Source organism: Erythrolamprus reginae, chromosome 6, assembly GCF_031021105.1.
Source record: "Erythrolamprus reginae isolate rEryReg1 chromosome 6, rEryReg1.hap1, whole genome shotgun sequence".
NCBI lineage: Eukaryota > Metazoa > Chordata > Lepidosauria > Squamata > Dipsadidae > Erythrolamprus > Erythrolamprus reginae.
In genome coordinates, this window is record NC_091955.1 from 6,212,236 (window position 1) to 6,233,105 (window position 20,870).

At 42.0% G+C, this 20,870-nt stretch overlaps 1 protein-coding gene across 2 annotated transcripts in view; it reads right to left on the reverse strand.

The window, feature by feature from the left end:
- Positions 1-20,870, reverse strand: part of PIK3CG (phosphatidylinositol-4,5-bisphosphate 3-kinase catalytic subunit gamma) — a 45,933-nt gene that overhangs the window by 8,453 nt on the left and 16,610 nt on the right. For both annotated transcript variants that reach the window (XM_070755109.1, XM_070755110.1), the window contains exons 2-8: positions 17,635-19,629; positions 15,809-15,874; positions 13,366-13,591; positions 10,642-10,745; positions 9,269-9,415; positions 2,872-2,962; positions 653-783 (exon numbers count right to left, since the gene is read on the reverse strand). In XM_070755109.1, the coding sequence (XP_070611210.1) occupies positions 653-783; positions 2,872-2,962; positions 9,269-9,415; positions 10,642-10,745; positions 13,366-13,591; positions 15,809-15,874; positions 17,635-19,617 (2,748 nt within the window). In that variant the 5' untranslated portion in view covers positions 19,618-19,629. The remainder of the gene's footprint in view (positions 1-652; positions 784-2,871; positions 2,963-9,268; positions 9,416-10,641; positions 10,746-13,365; positions 13,592-15,808; positions 15,875-17,634; positions 19,630-20,870) is intronic.

Sequence of the window (20,870 nt, forward strand, 5' to 3'; positions counted from 1 at the left end):
ACCAGCCTTAAACAAAAAAACATATCATAATCATCACCATGTCAATCCTTCAACTGAATGTGATTCCACCAACCAATCAAATCATTAAAACATAGTCACCCAATCTATTTGCTACATTCAGATTGATTTGATCTTAATTTTGTGTCTCGGATTGATTTTAGGAACATTTGGTTTATTTACTACCATTATTTTTTTTTTCTTATATCGACCCAGTCATAGAATTTCTTCAAAATTTCATAGTATTTTGATTCTTCTTTGTTTTTAAGTTTTTGGGTTAATCTGTCCATTTCGGGTTTTTTTTAATCATTTCTCTTTCTGATGGTGTTTCTTCTTTTTTCCAATTTTGTGCTATTGTAATTCTAATTACAGTAATCATATCATATGTTGTATTAAATAATAGTGGTCTTTTTTAAGTTTTTGATTTATTATCCCTCCTTCTTCTTAAGTGAATGTTCCTATATCCATCCTGTCATCCCCCCCCCCCGAGTTCCAGATAATTGTCTTATGGTGGCTGGGGAATTCTGGGAATTGAAGTCCATACGTCTTAGAGTTGCCAACACTGGATACCTCTGAAGTTCGCTGTAATGGCTTACTAAGAAATAATACTTTTTCAAACAGAAATAATAGCCATAGCAATAATAGGAACACATACCTTTTCTTCAATTACACACTTATCCTTAAGCCACTGGTTTAGTATTTCATCTTTAAAGGCCCCAGTGTTCCCAACTGTGCTTTGCTGGATTTTAGCAATTGTATTGGCATCCTTTACAATTTCAATCATTCCTGTTTTAAAAACAAAAACAAAACAAGGCTTGAACCAATAGTGTCATTCCAGGGTGGAAGAGCCATACTGTTTCTCTTTCTTCTTCCTTACCTCCAGATCTGCTACTGTCGGTTTTATAAAATAGGCCGGTGTGAAATAGGTATGGCCTTAACTTACAATCAGAGGTTTGGGGGAAAGTAAGTGATGGGTAGCAGGGGCACGTTCAGCTTTGCAAGTTTCTATTACTATAACCTCATAATAAAGATCGTGGCCATGCTTGTCTAGACTATATCTTAAGTACAGTACTGTGTCACCTTGTAGGCAAGGTGAGCGGAATAGAAGTTTCATAGATTGATAGATCAATCAATGGATAGATGATAGATAGATGGATGGATTGATGGAAGTATAGATATAGATAGATAGATAGATAGAGAGAGAGAGAGAGAGAGAGAGAGAGAGAGAGAGAGAGAGAGAGATAGACAGATAGGTGTATGTGTGTGTATGAGAGAGAGAGAGAGAGATGATGGATGGACGGACGGACGGATGGATGGATTGACAGATTTTTATCTCAAGGGAAGATGCTATCTAGGTAAATTTGGGCCAATTACTCTCTTTCAACTCAATCCAACTCACAGAGCATTAGACAAGCTGCCTTGAAAACCCAAAATAAATTGATAACAAATAAATAAGTTGCATGTGACAAAATCCTTCTGCTACAGCTTTGGCCATAGCTGAAATATCCACCTCTGAAATAGAACAAGCCTGCTGAAGGGGGAAGCGATGGGAATATGTCACAATTCATTACTCATTGCATGAGCGATGGTACTTAATCCCATGGAAACCATGATCCCTTTGCAACCTGTGGACTTCAACTCCCAGAATTCCTCAGCTAGCCAGCCAGCCATGCTGGCTCAGGAATTCTGGGAGATGAAGTCTGTAGGTCACTTCCTGTTGTAAGCCTCCCAGAGTCCTTTGGGAGTTGGGGGGCAAGGAAATGCAATAAATAAATAAATAAAATAAAGGGGCCATAGTGGCCCAGCCCTGCCATCATGTTATACTGAAATGAAAAAAAAAGAAAAGAAATGGAGACATGAAGTGAAGGAAGGATTTAATTTCTCCAGAGCAATAAGAAATAAAGTGGTCAGCCAACAAATTAATTGATGGCCCCTGGCCGATGAATGGACTGAGAGAAATTGAGTATATGGGAATGACTGGTTTTTAGGGGTTTTAATTTTAGATTTTACTTACTTACTTACTTACTTACTTACTTACTTACTTACTTACTTACTTACTTACTTACTTACTTACTTACTTACTTACTTACTTACCGGTACTTACTTACTTACTTACTTATTAGATTTGTATGCCGCCCCTCTCCGCAGACTCGGGACGGCTAACAACAGTGAAAAAGGCAATATAAACAAATCTAATATTAAAAGTAATTTTAAAAACCCCAATTTAAGAAAAACCAATCATATATACAGATATACCATGCATAAATTTTGTAAGCCTAGGGGGAAGGGAATATCTCAATTCCCCCATGCCTGACGACAGAGGTGGGTTATTTAATTAATTGGACCCGAAATGTTATGTATTGTTTTATTATATGTTGTGAGCCGCCCCGACTCCTCGGAGAGGGGCAGCATAAAAGTCCAATAAATAAATAAATAAATTTGGCTTTGGGGGGGGAGGTTTAAATACTCCCAAGTGTGTATTTCAGGCCAAATGAGAAGCTGACAAGATTGACTGTCATGTGTCATGTCTCATTATTTATATTCGCATAAATGAAGAGAGCTCCGTATAACGCTTATTTTGTGAGATGGCTATCGTTGTGAGCCTGTACTAGTAGGCAATGCACAGATTCAAAATCTTTGGGATACCCCAAAAATGAAAAAAAAGACACCCACCTATTACTCAGAATGTTCAGTGAAACTCCTTTAAAAGAAAATATTTCAGAGGTAAATCACCACACCAAAAGATTTCAACACCTGCGGGTACCCACCATGGTTCTTGACTTACAACAACTGAGCCCAAAATTTATGTTATTAAGTGAGACATCTCTCCAGTGAGTTTTGCCCTATTTTACGACCTTTGGACAAATACATTACCTATTTTATTTCCTGTAGAAATACATCCGTAGGGTAACAGACATAAATCTAATGACTCTTCTTCCCATATTGATGCCATGATTCGAAGTATCTAACAGAAAGAAAAGGCAAACAGCATCAGAGAACTGTCAGATCTGCCATTACATCGATCAGCTCTACTTCGCTTCGATGTCATAAACTATGGGGAGAGGGGACGGAAGGATACTGGGTGGGGGGGAGATGTCAGGAACCAAAAGGGCCAACCTGAGACAACAGCTGAATGGTCCAAGGATGCAGACATGCAACAGGAGGAAAATGTCCACCCAATTCTCATTACCGGACTCAATTGTGTCAACCCCTAACCCCCAACATTTCTCCCTTAGACTCTCCACAATTGACCTCTCCAGGTTCCTAAGAGGCCAGTAAGGGGCGTACATAAGTGCACTGGTGTGCCTTTCATGCCCTGTCCAATTGTCTTTCCTTTCTTTCACCTATCATATATATTCTCTTCCTTTCATATATCCTCTCCTCTAAGTTAACTTTCACCCTCATATATATTACCACATGTCTATTTTTCTTCCTATGTATTTGTGTATTGGACAAATGAATAAATAAATAAATAAATAATTGCAAGAAGACCCAGGAGAAGGGAAAATTATTCAGTTTACGGGTGGAACTTTCAGATCTGGCTTTTCTTACGCTGTAATCACCAGTGGTATTCACTTATCGTATTTTTCGGAGTATAAGACGTACTTTATTTTGGGGGGAGGGAAAAAGGGATGTTCACCTGGCTAGCGTCCTTAGTCTAGTTAGCTTCAGCACATTATTTTATCCCCTGGTTAGGGCTTTAAAAAACCTTATTTGGAGAGAGCTGGCAAGCCAGTAAGAGCTGGGAAAATCATTCGCACCTGGTTAGGACTGGAAAGAAATATTCGGAGCAAGTAGAGCAATGAAAAAAAAACCCTGCAAAGACTTAGGGCTTGGAAAACATTCTTTGCAGAGAGTAACAATGAAAGAGGTTGCAAGCCGGGAAGAGCTGAGAACATTGTTAACACCTGGTAAGGACTGGAAAGAAACATTTGAAACAAGTTAGAGCAATGAAAAAAACCTTGCAAAGACTTAGGGCTTGGAAAACATTCTTTGCAGAGAGTAACAATGAGAGAATCTGCAAGGTAAGAGCTGGGAAGTTCATTAGCACCTAGTTAGGGCTGGGGGAAAAGCTACATTCAGCGTATAATATGCACCTGAATTTTTTAGGGAGGAAAAAGGTCCATCTTACACTCTAAAAAATACAGTACCTTCCCTACGGTTCGCAAATGTGAGCACACTACATCGCACATGCGCACCGCCTCCTGCGTATGCGTATTATTATTTTTATTTTATTTTATTTTATTTTATTTATTTTATTTTATTTTATTTTATTTTATTTTATTTTATTATTTTATTTTATTTTATTTTATTTTATTTTATTTATTTTATTTTATTTTATTTTATTTTACTTTATTTTATTTTATTTTTAATTGGATTTGTATGCCGCCCCTCTCCAGAGACTCGAGGCGGCTAACAGCAATAACAAGACAGCATACAATAATAATACAATACTAAAAACAATTAAAAACCCATTAATATAAAAACCAAACATACATACAGACATACCATGCATAAAATTGTAAAGGCCTAGGGGGGGAAAGTATCTCAATTCCCCCGTGCCTGGCGGCAGAGGTGGGTTTTAAGTAGCTTAGGAAAGGCAAGGAGGGTGGGGGCAATTCTAATTTCTGGGGGGAGTTGGTTCCAGAGGGCCGGGGCCACCACAGAGAAGGCTCTTACCCTGGGTCCCACCAAGCGGCATTGTTTAGTTGACGGGACCCGGAGAAGACCCACTCTGTGAGACCTAATTGGTCGCAGGGATTCGTGCAGCAGAAGGCGGTCCCTGAGATAATCTGGTCCGGTGCCATGAAGGGCTTTATAGGTCATAACCAACACTTTACTTGTGCGAGCACCTTCCACGCCTGTGCCCAGCCTCAAAAACAGCTAAATAGGACGGCATTCCATCCAAGCAGGTAAGCGGGCCCATCTGAAGTCATTGCTACCAGTTTGACCGAACCAGTCCGAACCGGATGAATACCTCTTCCGGCTGTAACCACTTGGCTTTAGTAAAAATATACCTTTCACTATGTATGGAGCAAAGGGTTTTCCTTTCCTAAATGCCCAAGCTGGTCTGACAGGGGCTATTTTTGTCTTTTTAAAAAATCTTAGAAACATTCATATGAATCCAATCATTTCTTTCAAATCAGATTCTTTATTACAGGATGTTCTGCTTTGGGCCTGAATGAATTGGAACAATGAACCACCCACAGGCAAAAAGTTCAAACCAGAACAAAATTGTATTTTAGAAATGAACGTTACAAAGCAGAGTCGTTCTTGTAATTTCTGCCGGTGACGTTCCTGGTCAAATTAAGTCAAAAGATAACGGAGCTGACTGCGGGCCGGGAGGCCAGTCTAATTAAAATATTCCACAGTGATTACGTGCATTTTCAAAACACACCCTATTAATCTTCAGAGTTTCTCAAAGAATTATATTTCTGTGCGATGATGACTCGCTGGCAACAGCCAGCGAGTCTTCGGAGAGGGGCGGCATACAAATCTAATAAATTGAATTGAATTTCTGGAACTCCAGATCTAGCACTGCCACCATTACGACTCGTTGTTGTTCTGATCTCCGGCTAAGGCCACTGTTAATTGGGATAAAGGATTTCTAAATGCATAGATTTGTAAAACAAAACATCATCTTTATTTTTCTTTCCTCTGTTCCATACTGCGTCATCTCGGCACGCAGCACTCTCTTATCTTAAACTAAGTAGGCAAGGCAACATCAAAATCATCAAACCATTCCCCAAGTCATTCTAAGATTTATGGCTAGTCAGAGTTAGCTCAGGATAATACAAACTGCAATTAAAAGCACACAAGGAAAAGCTTACTTTCGGAACCGCTTGAAGAAACCTCCATATTTCTTAATAGCAGATTGACAACTCAACCTTTCTCATCTGCTGACACGCGGACGTAATGAATTAATTACTTAATTAATTAATTAACCCGTTCCTCTCCTTAATATTTCTTCCCTGACACTTGCTCTCTTCGACTCTGCAAGTGTCTGAAATAAGGATTTACCCATCTAGCATCTGCTTCTCCTTCGCTTGAATCTGAACCCATAGAAACATCCTGTGGTTGGTCTCCTACTTCTTCTGCCTGTAAATCAGGCCGTATTACTAATTCATAACCACTTTCCAAATCAGAATCTGCAAAATCCCCAAACTGAACAGGAGTAGACACCTGTCACACCATGCCTGAAATCGTTTTATATTGTCTGGATGTGGTCACTGTTTCCCAGATCTATAACTGACTAGACTTCTTTCATAGGCTCACTTTTCCCCTAAAGCTGTTCTTGTCTGCTTCTAAACCTTCTGACCGGAGCATCTAATAGGGGCTCCTGATCCTCAATGTCCTCATCCTCCTCTGAGTCAGACATTACTGTTCTTGGGGTTTCTACAGTCTCTGGAGGTTCCTCAGGCTCCATCTCTCTCTCACTCTCTGATTCAGCTGGCAAAAAACGCTGGTTTAGGGTACCAAGACGGGCCCGGTTCAACCTTCTCAGAATTTGTCACTAACTGACCCGGTTGTGGACCACTCACAACACAGGATAGTGACATGGACTCAGTAAATTTTACTAAACAAAAGCTAGAGAGTTGAGTTGCAAAACAGATCGCACAAAAGCAAACAAGCAAGTTGTTTCGTTATGACCCTGCGCAGAGCCCCTGTCTAAGGTAGACGGGCGGTTAAGAAACAAGGAAATTTAAATAATAAACAATATAAATATAAAGTGAGTAAATAACGTTCCTTCAGGCGGAATGAAAATGACAGCTTCAGTTAGCATGGGGATGATCAGGGAGTTAGTTTGAGGCAGTCCAAACATCTGGAAGGCCCTGGGCTCCAAATTATACTATATAAATGTTGCAAAACAATCCTGACAGGACGAATAACAGAAGCAGCTTGCGGAGCAGAATTCAAAAAGGAAAAAAGTAATAATCCAGTTGACTAAAACGTATAAACATCCTGTCTCTCCTATGCTCGTTTCCATCACCTTCAGCTCGGTGAATGAGATAAAACATTTGTCAAGTGACACAGGAAGAGATGACATGTGCTTTTTATCATTAAGCTTGAACAGCTGGTCACATCCGTATCAGGGGTGGGTTCTGACTTACCTCGCTGCCGGTTCACTTCCTCATACCTCATGGGCATCTGGGCGCATGTGTGTGCAGTGCTAAAAACCCAGCTTCTGCGCATGCGCAGGAAGCAATATTTTTGAGAGGACATGCACGGTTGTTAGAACTAAGACGCCTTTAAACAAGATCTAAGTGTTGCCTACAAGATCATATGCTGCAACGTCCTGCCTGTTGGCGACTACTTCAGCTTCAACCGCAACAACACAAGAGCACACAACAGATTTAAACTTAATATTAACCGCTCCAAACTTGACTGTAAAAAATATGACTTCAGTAACCGAGTTGTTGAAGCATGGAACTCATTACCGGACTCCATAGTGTCATCCCCAAACCCCCAACACTTTACCCTTAGATTATCCACGGTTGACCTATCCAGATTCCTAAGAGGTCAATAAGGGGCGAGTACAAGTGCACTAGAGTGCCTTCCGTCCCCTGTCCTATTGCTCTCCTATATCTCCTATAACTTTCTTCTACTCCTATATCTCTTCTTCTATTCTTTCATTGATATGTTCTATTACTATACAGTATCTTCTTTTCTATTATTTCTTAGATATATTTTACTGTGAGTATCTCCTCTATAACCTTCATCATGTATTTTATTATGTATGTGTATATATATACCCACTAAAACTCTCATTGTGTATTGGACAAAATAAATAAATAAATAATAAATAACCGGGTTTTTAGCACTATGCAGGCATGCGCCCACGCGCCGACAGGGCATGAGGAAGCAAACTGGCAGCGAGGTAAGTCAGAACTGACCCCTGATATTTTATTATTTTATTTATTTATTCACTTGTCCAATACACAATACATATGGAAGAGAATAGACCTGAAGTAATAGTATATATAAAGATAATATGTAAAAGTAGAGGAGAAGATATATGAAAGGAAGAAAATAGATATATGAGATAAAGGAAAGACAATTGGACAGGGGACGAAAGGCACACTAGTGCACTTATGTACGCCCCTTACTGACCTCTTAGGAACCTGGAGAGGTCAATCGTGGATAGTCTAAGGGAGAAATGTTGGGGGTTAGGGGTTGACACTATTGAGTCTGGTGATGAGTTCCATGCTTCGACAACTCGATTGTTAAAGTCATATTTTTTACAGTCAAGTTTGGAGCGGTTAATACTAAGTTTGAATCTGTTGCGTGCTCTTGTGTTGTTGCAGTTGAAGCTGAAGTAGTCATTGACCGGCAGGACGTTGCAGCATATGATCTTGTGGGCAATACTTAAATCGTGTTTTATGGATGTGACCAGACGAAAGCTGGCTTGGGGGCGTGTCCAGCTGGCCATCGCTGCCGTTCAGCAAGCGGGGGGGGGGGGGGGTTTCCTGCTATCAGCTCTACAGAACAGGTCCAAAGGAAATAATGAAATAGTCTGTTTTTACCCATAAACGCTTTAATCCTGATCTAGATCTGAACTTTTATAGCAATTCAAGAAAATCGAGCTACTTGCCTAATCTGTTATCATACTGAACCTTGTGGCTTCGGTACAAACCTTAAAATGTGACTGTGCTCCTCAACCAATAATGCTGTCTATCTACAGTTGACCTATCCAGATTCCTAAGAGGTCAGTAAGGGGCGAGTACAAGTGCACTAGAGTGCCTTCCGTCCCCTGTCCTATTGCTCTCCTATATCTCCTATTCCTTTCTTCTATTCCTGTATCTCTTCTTCTATTCTTTCATTGATATGTTCTATTACTATATCTTCTTTTCTATTCTTTCTTAGATATATTTTACTATGAGTATCTCCTCTATAACCGTCATCATGTATTTTTCTATGTGTATATAGACATATACCCACTAAAACCCTCATTGTGTATTGGACAAAATAAATAAATAAATAAATTTGTCCTTTTTGTGGCTATTCAAATAATGGGACTTAATGAACTGAAAAAGAGTCGAAAAACCTATTTGAAAACTTACCCTGGTCGGTAAGCCCCTCCCACCCAGTCACATGACCTTTAAGCCACCCCTGGTCACATGATTGTCAAGCCACTCCCGCCTGGTCATATGGCCGGCAAGCCCCTCCTACCCGGTCACATGACCCTCAAGCCACATCCACAAAATTAAACCACGCCCACAGTGCCGCAGTAAAAAATTTTGGCAGCCCGTCACAGTTGTAGACACATTACCTGTAAAATGAGCATATCCTGTCTCAAATCATCGCCGTGTTTGAAGATGATGCCAATGGTTTCGCTGGACAGAGAGGTCGGGTCTGCGCATTTGAATTCTAGCCACAGAGGTTTTTTCTTGGACGCCATTACTTTGCATTTCTCGATCTGTGCAAAAAGAGGGAGACTTATAATAAACGCACCATTCACCCACCGGCGTTGGCCACAACTGAGCCCCAAATTTATGTGGCTAAGTGAGAGACTTAACTGAGTGTTTCCCCATTTTATTTTATGATTTATTTTATTAATTGGACTTACATGCTGCCCCTCTCCAAGGACTCGGACAATTTTATGACATTCCTTGCCCAAGTTGCTAACATAGAAACATAGAAGTCTGACGGCAGAAAAAGACCTCATGGTCCATCTAGTCTGCCCTTATATTATTTCCTGTATTTTATCTTACAATGGATGTATGTTTATCCCAGGCATGTTTCAATTCAGTTCCTGTGGATTTACCAACTACGTCTGCTGGAAGTTTGTTCCAAGGATCTACTACTCTTTCAGTGAAATAATATTTTCTCACGTTGCTTCTGATCTTTCCCCCAACTAACTTCAGATTGTGTCCCCTTGTTCTTGTGTTCACTTTCCTATTAAAAACACTTCCCTCCTGAACCTTATTTAACCCTTTGACATATTTAAATGTTTCGATCATGTCCCCCCTTTTCCTTCTGTCCTCCAGACTATACAGATTGAGTTCATGAAGTCTTTCCTGATACGTTTTATGCTTAAGACCTTCCACCGTCTTTGGAACCCGTTCAATTTTGTCAATATCTTTTTGTAGGTGAGGTCTCCAGAACTGGACACAGTATTCCAAATGTGGTCTCACCAGCGCTCTATATAGCAAGATCACAATCTCCCTCTTCCTGCTTGTTATACCTCTAGCTATGCAGCCAAGCATCCTACTTGCTTTTCCTACTGCCCAACCACACTGCTCACCCATTTTGAGACTGTCAGAAATCACTACCCCTAAATCCTCCTCTTCTGAAGTTTTTGCTAACACAGAACTGCTAATACAATACTCAGATTGAGGATTCCTTTTCCCCAAGTGCATTATTTTACATTTGGAAACATTAAACTGCAGTTTCCATTGCTTTGACCATTTATTTAGTAAAGCTAAATCATTTACCATATTACAGACCCCTCCAGGAATATCAACCCTATTGCACACTTTAGAGTCATCGGCAAATAGGCAAACCTTCCCTACCAAACCTTCCCCTATGTCACTCACAAACATATTAAAAAGAATAGGACCCAGAACAGACCCTTGTGGCACTAACTAAAACACTGCAGTCGATATGTTAGTTGTTAAGTGAATCTAAATAAATTTTATTTACCACCAGCGCTCCTGCTCTCAGTCCAGGGTCATAAGGAACTCTAAAACATTCTGGAAACTTGTTGTCCTGGAGCCTCTCGAGTTTTTGTTTGAGCTGCGCGATGACTAAAAAAAATTAAGGGGGGGAAAGAAAGATTTTTTTAAAAAAAAAAACAGAAACAAAATTCAGCTAGAATGATATGGAATGAGGAATTGCTGGTACATCTCCATTTCTTCTTTATAGGACACTGTTCTCAAATCTCTCTGGGTTTGCGAACCGGCAGGGGAAGGAGAGAGGCAATCAGTCTGCGCATGAACCTGCAGCTCCAACTCATTCAAGAGTGAAGCCCTTAGGGCTGCGAGTGTTGGAGGCAGCAGGCCAGTTGCAAAAAGGCCACAGCCGGCAGTAGGCCGCTGCCGGACGGAGGTTGCAACTTATTTCCGCTACCGCTGCTGATGCGCACGCAGCTCCGGGAGGCTGTCGGGCACGACCACACACCAGAGCAACATTTGGCTTCTGCGCATGCGCAGGAAGCAAATCTCACAAGAAGACGCATGGGTGCGTGAGATTTCGGTGATTTCTTTTGCTTCAGTGCATGCACAGAAAAAAAAATCGCCGAATATCGCCAAAATCTCACACTCCTGCATGTCCTCTCGTGAGATTTTGCTTCCTACGCATGCGCAGAATCCAAATCTCACTCCGACATGTGCGTGCGCCCACCAGTCACCCCTCTTAATCAGAACAAAATGTCTGCGAGAAACCCACCCAGCTCAGAGAGCACCAAGGGCCCAAGAGTTCAATCCAAGAGTACCATATTTTTCAGAGTATAAGGCGCACCATTTTCCGCCCTAAAAGAGGGTGGAAATGTCAGTGCACCTTATACACCAAATGCAGCCATTTTTCCTGTCCCAAAGCCTCATGCCCCGCCTGCAGAGAGCTCTTGGGTGCTGGGAGATGGCAAAAAAGCCCCAATTTTTGCGGAAAAAATGAGTGAAAAACAGCCCTTTTCACAAAAATGGGGCTGTTTTTGCCTTCTAATTACCCCATCTAGCATGACTGGAGGAGGAATTCTGGGAGTTGAAGTCCACTAGTCTTAAAGTTGACAAGTTTGAAGACCCCCTAGGTTAAGGACTCAGGGTGCAAGGGTCTTCAAACTTGACAGGTTTAAGACTTGTGGACTTTAACTCCCATTCCTGAGCTAGCATGACTGGAGGAAGAATTCTGGGAGTTGAATACCACAAGTCTTAAAGCTGTCAAGTTTTAAGTTTCTAAAAAGTGTACATTGTTGTAAAAAGTACACGTTTGTAAAAAGGTATTCTGCTACACTGGTATTTTATTAAATGATATATTACTACACCATTTGGTTCAGAATAGTTTTTTCCTTCTTTTCTACCTATAAAGCCCTACATGGCATGGGACCAGATTAGTTACAGGACCATCTCTTGCCGCATGAATCCCAGCGACAAGTTAAGTCCCACAGAGTCGGCCTTCTACAGGTCCCATCAACTAGACAATGTCGTTTGACGGGACCTAGGAAAGGGTCTTCTCTGTGGGGGCCCCGGCCCTCTGGAATCAGCTCCCCCACAGAGATTCACATTGCCCTACCCTCCTCGCCTTTCATAAGAGTCTAAAGACTCACCTAAGCCACCAAGCTTGGGGTCATTAGATTCTCCCCCCGGCCGATGAATGTATAGTGTGTTTGTTGATTGAATGCTTATGTATGTATGTATTTTTTATTATTATTATTATTATTATTATTATTATTATTATTATTATTATTATTATTATTATTATTTATTGGATTTGTATGCCGCCCCTCTCCGGAGACTCGGGGCGGCTAACAGCAATAATAAGACAGCGTATAACAATAATCCAATACTAAAAACAATTAAAAACCCATTATAATAATTAAAAAAACATACATACAGACATATCATGCATAAAATTGTAAAGGCCTAGGGAGAAAGGGTATCTCAATTCCCCCATGCCTGGCAGCAGAGGTGGGTTTTAAATAGCTTACGAAAGGCAAGGAGGGTGGGGGCAACTCTGATATCTGGGGGGAGCTGGTTCCAGAGGGCCGGGGCCGCCACAGAGAAGGCTCTTCCCCTGGGTCCCGCCAAGCGGCATTGTTTAGTTGACGGGACCCGGAGAAGGCCAACTCTGTGGGACCTAACTGGCTGCTGGGATTTGTGCAGCAGAAGGCAGTCCCTGAGATAATCTGGTCCGGTGCCATGAAGGGCTTATAGGTCATAACCAACACTTTGAATTGTGACCGGAAACTGATCGGCAACCAATGCAGACTGCGGAGTGTTGTTGTAACTTAGGCATATTTGGAAAAGCCCATGATTGCTCTCGCAGCTGCATTCTGCACGATCTGAAGTTTCCGAACACTTGAAGTTTTATTTTAATTGGTTCTTTAGTTTTTTAGTTGTAACTGAATTTTAATTATTTGGATTTTGATATATATTGTCTTTTTTATATGTTGTAAGCTGCCCCGAGTCCTCGGAGAGGGGCGGCATATAAATCCAACAAACCTAAACTTAAAATCTAGGTGCATCTTATACTCTGAAAAATACAGTATTTTGGGGGGCTTGTGTTTTTTTTTTAAATTCCGGTTTGCAACTGACTCATCTGGAAACTGCAACTGTTATGCAAAGATACCACGGACTTTGCTGCCTGGGACCAAAAACTGAGGGGGACGAATGCATGACATCTGAAACGGTGCTTCTTAAGACTTTTGCCTACCTTGAGGGGTGACATCGTACTTCTCGGCGGAAATGGCTTTGATCTCCCTGGTGACCTTGTGTAGCACCTCCGTCACTTGGACCTGCCTGAGGAAGTCCTTCAGCATCGCTTTGCCACAACCTCTCAGATACGCTTCTAAGATCACGGCAAACCTTTGCTGGTAGTGCATGGATTGAGCAATCTCACTTCTCAAAAACCAGAACAGGAAGTGTCCGATCCGCTTGTTCTATGAATGGAAAGGGTAGCGTCTATTTTTTATTTATTTTTTTCATTTTCTGATCAGTTATGCCTAACAGGAAGATTTCAGGTTTCATTTTGAGTTCTTGCGAGATAATTTGTCTGGAACGCTACTACCTGATACAACACGTAATTACAGCGACCAGGATTTGTATTGCCCAAAATTGAAAGAAAGAGGAACCACCAACAGAAAGATCTATTATCAAAAAATATATATGATTGTGCAAAACTGGACAAAATGACACAAGAACTGAAAGATAAAGATGAATTGAAATACTATGAAGTATGGAAGGGATGCTATAGTTGGGTAGAAAAAAGGAAGCAGAAATAAAGCTATACTTATGTTAAATAACTATAAAAATACAAGATGGCTATTGTTGAAATTAAGCATAAGAATATATACACATACCAAAAGGGGGGGGAGGCTTTACATAAAGCTGAATGAAACTGTTGGTATCGAGTGTTGTAAAATAATATACTGTATAACAGGGGCCCCCAACCACCGGGCCGCGGACCAGTACCGGGCCGCGGGGCATGTTGCACCGGTCCGTGGAGTCAGCAGCTGCCGGCCCTCATGCCGCCACCCCCTCCCTCCAGCGCTTCACCTCCCGCCGGGCAAGAGGCCTCGGGAGGCAGGTTCTGCCAGCCACAGGACGATGGATGGGACAGAGGGGCGGGAAGGACCGAGAGGCTCAAGCCTCTTTTGGCTTCTGCCGTGGGGCGCTTTTCGTTTTTGGCTGGGGGGAGGCAGGAGGGCCAGCCTGACCCCCTCTCTCCAGCGCTTAGCTCCCCCTGGGCAAGAGGGCTTGGGAGGCAGGTTCTGCCGGCCACAGGACGATGGTGGGAAAGAGGGGCGGGGAGGATCAGCACCCCCATGCTTAATCCCGCCCCCAACCACGCCCCTTTCCGCCCCCACTGGGCCATAGAAAAATTGTCTTGCTGAAACTGGTCCCTGGTGGAAAAAACATTGGGGACCACTGCTGTATAAGATGTAAGAAATAGCTGTCAAGATAGATAGCAACGGGGGGAGGTTGTTACATGTTTCTATGAGTTTTTCTTTCCTTTTTCTTATTTGTTTTTTGCTTCTATGTCTGTGTAGATGTTTGTTCGTTCATTTTAAGACAATGTACAATCTATTATTAGTTTAAAGAAGTATGAAGCAAATTCTATAGATTATGTACTGTCTTTTTAAATTGTATTTTTTTTTTAAGGAAAGGGTAACATCTAAGACAGGTTCCTTAAGCCAGTGATTTTCAACCTTTTTTGAGCCGCGGCACATTTTTTACATTTACGAAACCCTGGGGCACATTGATCGGGGGGAGGGTGGGGGCTAAAAAAAGTTTGGACAAAAAAATTCTCTCTCTCTTCCTCCCTTTCGCTGTATTTCTCTCTCCCTCTCTCTTTCTCTCCCTTCTTTCTCTCTCCATCCCTCTTTCTTTTTCTTCTGTCCTTCCTCTCTTTTTTGCTCTTTCTCTCTCCCTCCCTACCTCCCTCTATGTCTTTCTCTCTCTCTCCTTCCCTCCCTCTCTTTCTCTCTCTCTCTTGCTTTCTTTCTCGCTTTCTCTCTCTTGTTCTCTTTCTCTCTCTCGCTCTTTCTCTCTCTTGCTTTCTTTCTCGCTTTCTCTCTCTTGTTCTCTTTCTCTCTCTGAGCTTCGCGGCACACCTGACCATGTCTCACGGCACACTAGTGTGCCACAGCACACTGATTGAAAAACACTGCCTTAAGCGATCTGATCTAGATTAGATGTAAACCCAGAAAGTCTGGTTGGATATTTTTTACCAGAAGAGTACAATAAAAGGAATACATGTTTGATTTTACCTGTCTTAACAGCAGTGAGAATTGCTTTAGCACAACAGTGAGAAAATGAAGAGAAATCGATCAATCTCTAGTACAATAATCTTCTCACCGGTTGTCTTTGTCATATGCATTCAACAAAAATATTACATCTTACAAACACATTAGAATATCAGAGCATAACACACAGATTACTACCAAGTCCAAACAGAATGAAACATCAGAGAGCAATAAACCATGATCTCTAGCTCCCTCTTATGGCTACGTGCAATACTACAGTCAATCAGAACATAGCATATATTTTAAAGCTATATCACATTAATCCATACAACCATACCGTGTTGGCTTGTTTATATATTACCAACCCAACTGCTTGTACATTGTACTAACAAAATCTTTTCCAATACTTACTCTCAAACCACGCTTCAGAAGAAACCGAGCTAAGGCACTGTCATGGTATGGCTCAAATTTGACTGCCTGAGATAAAGGAAAAAAGAAAAATAAATACAAACACACTTTACTTTTGGGTTCTTATCTGGAATTTCTCCTAACACACAATAGGATTAATTTTTAATTTTCTGCCTGTTGGGGTTTCTTTTTTAAAGCTTTGGGCAAACAAAGAAATTCAGTCGGAAGGAATGTGGGCTAGCGAAACACCTGAAGAAAAGGGTAAAACTTCATCGCTTCAGCCTTGAAACACCATGTAGCTGTTAAGCCCCAGGAGATTTAAGTGGCACATTTTGTATGAATTTTAGACAACTTCAGATTAGATACACATATATTTTCCTCTTAAAATGACTGTCCCAGAGAGGCTTATGTATCTCTCTTTTTAAAAAAAAAAAATCTTTATTAAGTTTTCTAGTTAAAAAACAACATATAAACAAAATATACAAAAAATATATAAATACATAAAATACAAGCGAACATGATAAAAGATAACCACTTTTACAGCTATTTCATATCCAAACATATTTACACTTCACAATATTACTATTTTAATTTAAACAATCACTATTATTTATCCAGTTCTATATTCAAGGGATTGAGTCTCAATCGCACGCACAGAAGCAAAAAATTGGCAAACACCACCGCAATCTCGCTCATAGAAGCGTCTTCACATAAGATTTCATTTGCTGCACATGTACAGAAGCAAAACCTCACACAGGGCACCCATGCGAGCGTCAGGGGCCCGCAGCTGCGCACACATCCCCAAAATCGCTACCGGAACGGAGGACCTTACCGTTCCGGTAGCAGCCCGTCACTGCTCAGGTTCCTCCCCAACCTCCTCACTGTCTGAATCTGTTGCCAGCTCCACTGGCGGGCCCACAACAAGTTCCATGTGCACATTCATGTGTCTTCTTGCTTCATCTATAGCAGTGATGACAAACCTATGGCACGGGTGCCACAGGTGGAATATGGTGCTATATCTGCTGGCACGCAAGCTGTTCCCCTAGTTCAGCTCCAGTGTGCATGTGTCTGCCGGCCAGCTGATTTTTAGCTTAGATAGAAGCTCTGGAGGGCATTTTTGGCTTCCAGGGAGCCTCCGGGAGGATGGGAGAGGGCATTTGTATCCTCCCCTAACTCCCAGAAAGCCTTTGGAACCTGGGGAGGGCAAAATACGAGCCTACTGAGCCCACTAGAATTTAGGAAACAGGCCATTTCCAGCCTACAGAGGGCTTCCTGGGGAGAGGGCAGGAGCAGCTGTTTTTGCCCTCACCAAGCATTGAATTATTTATTTTATTTTATTTATTTATTTTGTCCAATACACAATGAGGGTTTTAGTGGGGATATATATGTATATACACATAGTAAAATACATGATGAACGTTATAGAGGAGATACTCATAGTAAAATATATCTAAGAAAGAATAGAAAAGAAGGCATAGTAATAAAACATATCAATGAAAGAATAGAAGAGATATAGGAATAGAAGAAAGGTATAGGAGATATAGGAGAGCAATAGGACAGGGGACGGAAGGCACTCTAGTGCACTTGTACTCGAATTATGAGTGTGGGCACTTCGGCATGCGCGATAGAGTGCTCACATGCTCTTTCGGCACCCGAGGAAAAAAAGGTTTGCCATCACTGATCTATAGACTTCATCTATCTTTTTTATTTCCCTCTTTAGAAAAACAAATCCCAGATAATCAGCTGTGGCAACACTTGATGGACTCCCATCCAGGTACTAATCAAGAGGGGGGTCCTCTAAAAACACCAGAAACGTCCCTCTAGCTTACCTGAACCATCTGCAAGAGGTAGTGAAGGACATCGTCGTCTTCTAAGCCTTCCAACTTCTGCACCGCCATCGTTCTCACGGTTTCATCCGAAAAGTTGCAATCCAGAAGTTGGATGGGCAAGCCGACATCCAAAGCACTCAGGTCCCACGCCTCTCTTTTCGCTAGCAGTTGGTAAGCTTCGGCGACCAGTTCCTGCTGCCCCCACTTGACTGAGCCAAGCAACTTAGGGTACGCTTTGGGGTGCTTTATGCTTTCGTACCTGAAATGCCACAATAATTCCTTGTCTTCGGGGGTGAGCGGGTTGAGCAGGTCGGTAGCTATGATCTCCTCCAGCTGTTTCCGCAGCTGGTTTGGCATTTCAACTCGGGCCCTGTTCCCCTGGGCCTCGGACGCTATCTTGTGTTTGGGCAAGGCGATGGGGTGACAGTACTTGTCCAAAACGATCGAAATAGCCATTGAATTTTCTTTATCCGGATTGGTGGCCGAAGTCAATTTATCCGCGCTGATGCTTCCTTGCTCTTCCCCCTTGCCTGGGATTTTCCACATGTGAAGGACGTAGTCCCCCGTTCTGAGCAGGGAGCGGTGGTCTATCAGCAAAAGGTTGACGTAGTAGAGAAGCTGAGTTTTGTACTTGGGGTCGGAAGGGGACGAGTCGTGAGGGTAGAGGTTGCCTTTGGCGGATGGGGCGGGGGTTTTGCCACAATAGATCTGCAGGGTGAGCAACGCTCCTTTCGGGAGGTCCTTGATCTTGATGTCAAACTCAAGCCAAACATTCCACAGAACCTCTTCAGTGAAGGGCTTAGCGGTTGTTCTCCTCTGGGAAAGGAGCTGTTGGCTGTGTTGAATGTTAGCCTCCACAAAGACCGTCAGGTCCGTGTTTCTCGGTAATACAGGGATATCAATGCCGATGATTTTGACCCTGAACTTACGGTTGCAATCCCACAAAGATATGGTGAAGACCCTCTCATGGTCTTTCCCGTGGATGGTGAGCTGCTCGTGATATCCCGAAACTCCAGTGCAATCGTCAACCAATGGCCATTCTTCTTTCTGAACTTCTTCCTGATTCGGGTCCGGTGGTTCATCTAAAACCAAATGGATTTCGTCCCCCTTTTTCAGACACTGTCTTATCCAGAGGAAGTTTTTGATGGGTGTCTCGCCTACGATGTACTCGTCTCTGCCACTCACTCGCAGAACAAAATCGCGCTCGCTGTAATCTTCAGGAATGTTCATCAACGACTTCTTCTTCGCCATTTTCGTGAAGAAGCTCTGGAGGATGATTTCTGGCGTATCATCCACCGCCACTTTAATCTTCTGGCTGGTGGTTCCTCTGTGGATGTTGAGAAAAATATTATTCTGGACAATTCTACTTAGCAAATATTCCGGAAGTGGCTTGGATGTAGTCCAAGCGGGCATGGAGTACAATTTTGGATCCCGGCAGGACACTTCAATCGTCCGCGGAGTGACCAGCCTACGGCGGGCAAACTCGAGTTCGTCGTCGTGCACATTGCTCACGTCGGTGACGTCATAGCCAATCAAATAATTGAGCTGTTTTTGGAACTCTTGCACTTCCTCGGAGGGGTTGGGCTTCTCAACCACGTGAATCTTGCCCACTTTCTTCTGCAAGACTTTCCAGTATAAGATACAATCCAAGGTCTGTATGATCTGGTGCTTGTCATAGATTTCGTACCACTGGCCCTTCTTCTGATACAGGAGGAGAAATTTATCCGGCGTGATCTTGCGGAAGAGGTCTGAGGTCTGGTGGCCTTCCACTGCCCGCATCCAGATCTGGGCTTTCATCTGCTCCACCGTGCAGTTGGTAGGGATGTCGAGTACGATGCTGGTTGTGGGGAAAACAAACTCAATAGAGATGAGCTCTGTTGAGGACAATGTGTTGGCTGTACAGTAGGGCTTCATCCTCCTCCTCCTGCGTCGCTTGTTGTCATCTCTCATAACCACAGCTTGATCGCTGCTCTCCAACTCCATGCCACAGGCAGTCTAGGAAAATCCAACACAATGCCAGATTATTTCTTTTCCCATGGACCGAGAAGTCAATGTCAATTGACTTATATACCTATCAATGCCTTCTCCGGGTCCGGGTAAATATGATATGATATAACATGGCCTTCTCCGGGTCCCGTCGACTAAACAATGTCATCTGGCGGGACCCAGGGGAAGAGCCTTCTCTGTGGCGGCCCCAACCCTCTGGAACCAGCTCCCCCCGGATATTAGGATTGCCCCCACCCTCTTTTCCCTTCATAAACTTCTTAAAACCCACCTCTGCCGTCAGGCATGGGGGAACTGAGATATCTTCCCCAGGCCTATATAGTTTATGTATGGTATGTTGTGTGTATGTTTTTTAAATTATGCGTTTTTAGTTTTTTTAAATATTAGATTTGCATTCTACATTGTTTTCTATTACTGCTGTGAGCCGCCCCGAGTCTACGGAGAGGGGCGTCATACAAATTTAATTAATAAATAAATATAATATAATATAATTTATAATATAATATAATATAATACAATATAATTAAAATATAATATAGGTATAGTGCCTATTGTCCCTGTCCTAATGTTCCCTTTTATTCGTATCCATTTTATATATTCATAATTATGTTCATACTTATATCAGTTATCTAAACATGCTTGATAAAATTAAATTAATAAATAGATATACAGTGTTCCCTCGATTTTTGCGGGTTCGAACTTCGAAAAAAATCTATACCATGGTTTTTCAAAAATATTAATTAAAAAATACTTTGCGGTTTCCCCCCCTATACCACGGTTTTCCCCGCCCGATGAGGTAATATGTCATCACCAAACTTTCGTCCACCTTTAATAAATATTTTTTTAATAAACTTTCATAAATAAACATGGTGAGTAATAATCTAAATGGTTGCTAAGGGAATCGGAAATTGTAATTTAAGGGTTTAAAGTGTTAGGGGAGGCTTGTGATACTGTTAATAGCCAAAATAGTGTATTTACTTCCGCATCTCTACTTCACGGAAATTCAACTTTCGCGGGGAGTCTCGGAACGCATCCCCTGCAAAAATTGAGGGAACACTGTACAAACAAACAAAAGTGCTGAGTTTATGTTAAATACAATCTCGAAAATCCGGGGAGGGGTGGGGTAGGTTGCACACTTGTAATAAAAGTGAGTTGAACAGAATGGAAGCCCTTTTTGAATCCTTTTGATTTCCTTCCATTAATGATAATAAAGATAATAGCAAATTCTAAGC